The sequence below is a fragment of the Pistacia vera genome, unplaced genomic scaffold (assembly GCF_008641045.1).
Source record: "Pistacia vera cultivar Batoury unplaced genomic scaffold, PisVer_v2 Contig1628, whole genome shotgun sequence".
Taxonomy (NCBI): domain Eukaryota; kingdom Viridiplantae; phylum Streptophyta; class Magnoliopsida; order Sapindales; family Anacardiaceae; genus Pistacia; species Pistacia vera.
In genome coordinates, this window is record NW_022195714.1 from 61,126 (window position 1) to 65,245 (window position 4,120).

At 37.5% G+C, this 4,120-nt stretch overlaps 1 protein-coding gene across 1 annotated transcript; it reads left to right on the forward strand.

The window, feature by feature from the left end:
• Positions 1 to 910: 910 nt before the first annotated feature.
• LOC116125328 (protein CHUP1, chloroplastic-like) lies at positions 911 to 4,115 on the forward strand (the record flags this gene model as incomplete). Its single annotated transcript, XM_031411069.1, has 6 exons — positions 911 to 1,020; positions 1,254 to 2,083; positions 2,212 to 3,129; positions 3,306 to 3,437; positions 3,736 to 3,917; positions 4,022 to 4,115. Coding segments are annotated over exons 2-6 (2,085 nt in total), but the record flags the coding sequence as incomplete, so codon positions are not given.
• Positions 4,116 to 4,120: the final 5 nt, after the last annotated feature.

A 4,120-nucleotide genomic window follows, 5' to 3' on the forward strand; every position in this document is an offset into this window, starting at 1 on the left:
CACTTGATAAATTGCGGTTGATCAATTGCGAACTACCACGTCGGGGTTGTGAGAGAAAGTTTATGAAAAGAGGTTGTGGATGTAACATTACTCTTACCTAATTGCCCAAATTAACAAGGGAAGATTTTTGTTATTGTTATAACTACAAGGTAATACTTGCTACTTAATTAAACTTAAGGAGATTACTGTTATTAACCCTAACAAATATTACTTAGACTACTAGGAATGACAAATAAAGATTCAATTACAATACTTTAAAAACATTTGAACAACGACAACAAACTTTCAATGTCACAAATACAATTGTTTAGTGATATACTGTATTTGCATCATTTTTTTTTATTTTTTTTTTTATGATCAGAGGTGTCCGAACTAGCTTACGCATACCTTAACTAATCTTTCAGGATCTTGAAATTTCTGGTCAGATAAGAGTTCTAATGACTACTCTTATTAGCAATCAAAGGGAGATTCGAACTCATGACATTTTGAGTAATATACTCAAGAGTTCCTATCAAATTATTCAGTCACCCATAGATAGTTGAAAAAAAAAAAAACAATAATAAAATGTTAAATTTTGGTATTATAATTTTTTTTAAATAATATTAATTTATCATTATAAATTTTTTAATCCACATTGGATTTAAATTTTGGTAAAAAGAAAAAAAAGCCACATTTATGGTAATTCTCTTAACGAAGCAGCAAGTTGTGGGACCCGGTAACACAGAACCCGACCGTTGCACTGGCCTCTGGCTCTCAGCCCTCCCGTTCAAATTCAAATTTTACCCAAGAAAAGTAATAAAGAAAAGCCTGCTCCCCCACTTTTCTAGCAAATCCCCTCACTCTCTCTTCTTCTCAAAATTTGAGCTCTCATTACTGCACGCCACGTTATACATATTCCACTTCAAATTTCAAATGCAAATTTCTTTGATGGGTTCTCTCTCTTTTTTCTGTACGAAAGTTCAATTTCTCACTGTTTGAATCGCTGTTTCGGAGCCTATGTTTTTTATGGGTTCAACGAAGGTACTCAACCTTAAGCTTTTGTAGTTTGAGTTTCTGTTTCAGATTGTTGAAAAATCACTCTTTGTTTCTGGGTTTTTTGTTTCAGGCGAGTTTATTTTGATTGTTCTTGCAGTTTATAGTTTTGAGTTGGAAATTTGTGTGATTTCCGTACTCAACCTCAAGCTTTTATAGTTTTGAGTCTCTGTTTTAGATTATTGAAAAATCTCATTTTGTTTCTGCGTTTTTCGTTTCAGGCGAGTTTGTCTTGATTTTTCATTGCAGTTTTAGGCGAGTTTGAGTTTGAAATTTGTGTACTTTCATCAAAATGAGAGAGGAAAATCAAAATCAAACCAAAACGGTGAAGTTTGCTGATCAAAATCAAGCTCCAAATAAGCCTCAGAGTGGGAAAAATGGAGGTGTTAATCATTCAAAACCTCGGTCTTCATGGGGGTCAAACATAGTCAAAGGCTTCACAGCTGATAAAAAAACCAAATTGCAAAACACCATTGTTGTGAGCAAGAAGCTTCCTTTATCAAACTCAGATATCGCCGGCGAAAAGGGCTCGATTGTTTCATCGCATTCGCGGGTAAAAAGATCGCTAATTGGAGACTTATCTTGCTCGGTGAACCCAGCTCAAATTCATCCACACTCATACCAAACTCACAGGAGGCAATCTTCAGGGTCAAAGGATTTGTTTCTTGAGTTGGATAGTCTGAGGAATTTGCTTCAAGAGTCTAAAGAGAGGGAGTTTAAGTTACAAGCCGAGTTGTCAGAACTGAAAAGGAGTCCAAAGATATTGGAGATTGAGAGAGAGCTAGAAGTGAAGAAAAGTGAGGCTGATGATCTTGTTAGGAGAGTGGGGTTGTTGGAAGAAGAGAAGACTAATTTAGCCGAGCAATTGAGTTTGGTTGTAGAGAAAAATGAGGGTGAGGGTTTGATGGTGGGATCGTGTTCAAAGAATTTGGAGATGGAAGTGGTTGAGTTGAGGAGATTGAATAAAGAGTTGCAGATGCAAAAGAGAAATCTTGCTTGCAAACTCTCTTCCATGGAGTCTCAATTGACCTCTCTTGCTAAAGCTTCCGAGGTATGTGAATGTGATTAACTAATTGTTTGTTGCATTATCTTAATTACTGAAATTATTAAGTATAGAGTTGTGTTGTTTATCTTTTTTGTTTCATTGACTTGGTTTGTGGTTATGTGGTGATCATTTAGAGTGACATTGTCACGAAGATCAAGGCAGAGGCATCTCTGCTAAGACACACAAATCAAGACTTGTGTAAACAAGTTGAAGGTCTACAGATGAGTAGGTTAAATGAGGTTGAAGAGCTTGCATACCTTAGGTGGGTTAATTCATGTTTAAGGGATGAGTTACGCAATTCGGGTTCAACCGAGAAAGCATCTAGCCCCGATTCAGCTGAGAGTGTGTGTGAAATTGTTGGTTTTCAGCCTTCCCAAAACAATGAATGCTTAGAATATAGTGTTGGCAAGAGACTAAATTTGATTAAAAAGTTGAAGAAATGGCCTAATTGTGGTGAGGATGCGCCAAGCTTAGAATGCCCTGATAATCTTTTAGATAAAACTTGGGTCCAATTAGAAGAAGAGAGAAGTCCTAGAAGAAGGCACTCTATAAGTGGATCAAAATGCAGTGTAGAAGAGTTGACTCTAAGAAAGAGAAGGCAATCTGATGGATTTATCTCTGCAAAAGATATGGAAAAGGAAGAAGAGCCACTGGCTTCTCACAAATATGAAAACTGCCTGGAAGTGAATAATATTAATAGGATGGCAAGCACTTTCGATGTTGAGAAAAGAGCTTTGCGCATACCAAATCCCCCTCCACGGCCTTCTTGTTCTATATCCAGTGGGCCTAAAGAGGATGATTCAGCTCAAATTCCACTACCTCCACCGCCTCCGCCTTTGCCTCCTCCTCCACCTCCTCCAAAGTTCTCAGTGAGGAGTACTACTGGGGTGGTGCAGAGAGCCCCACAAGTAGTTGAGTTTTACCATTCACTTATGAAGAGGGATTCGAGAAAAGATTCTTCAAATGGAGGCATCTCTGAGGCCCCAGATGTTGCAAATGTTCGCAGCAGCATGATTGGTGAGATTGAGAACCGGTCCTCACATTTGCTCGCAGTAAGTATTTACTCATTGTTGCTATGACAGCATTAAATATATCATAGAACTTTATCTGTATATATTTTTCGATCACCTGAATTCTATTTGTAGTTTGGTTGCTGGAAAGGCAAGGGAAAACAGATTTGGAATTATGGAGTCTCTGATACATTGTCATTGTCATTTGTTATGTGTAGATAAAGGCTGACGTTGCTACACAAGGAGAATTTGTGAAGTCATTGATAAGGGAGGTGAATAATGCAGTTTATCAGAACATTGAAGATGTTGTGGCATTTGTGAAGTGGCTTGATGATGAACTTTGCTTTCTTGTAAGTTGATTGCACTCCTCCCAATAAGAACTTCATTTTATAGAACTTTGTTAGTAAATTATCGTGATTCCTATATACTCAGTGTTATAGAAGGTTTCCTTCTCATTAGGAATATCTTCAATATGAAAATTATTGAGAAGGTGTCATGAAACTACAGTTCAATGAGCATAGCATCCAGTTTGCAGAAATGATGCATAACAATTTTGAATCCTAAGTTTTGAGTAATTTAACTGATGTTGGAATTAGACAGAAAGGCCAGATCTTCTCCCTGATAATCATGTTTGCATTTTCCCAACAGGTGGATGAAAGGGCAGTTCTAAAGCACTTTGATTGGCCAGAGAAGAAAGCTGACACATTGCGTGAAGCGGCATTCGGGTACAGAGATCTCAAGAAGTTGGAGACTGAAGTGTATTATTACAAGGATGATGCCAGAGTGCCTTGTGACATAGCACTGAAGAAAATGGTAGCCTTGTCTGAGAAGTAAGAATCTAATTCTCTAGACAATAAAATTGAGTCTCTAAAAATTGTTGGAATCTATTCAGCCAATGTCTCCTGTTCATAATGGTTTCTCTTTTCACTGTCAGGATGGAACGAACTGTTTACAACCTTTTCCGGACCAGAGAATTCCTTATGCGCAATTGCAAGGAGTTCAAAATTCCTACAGATTGGATGCTTGACAATGG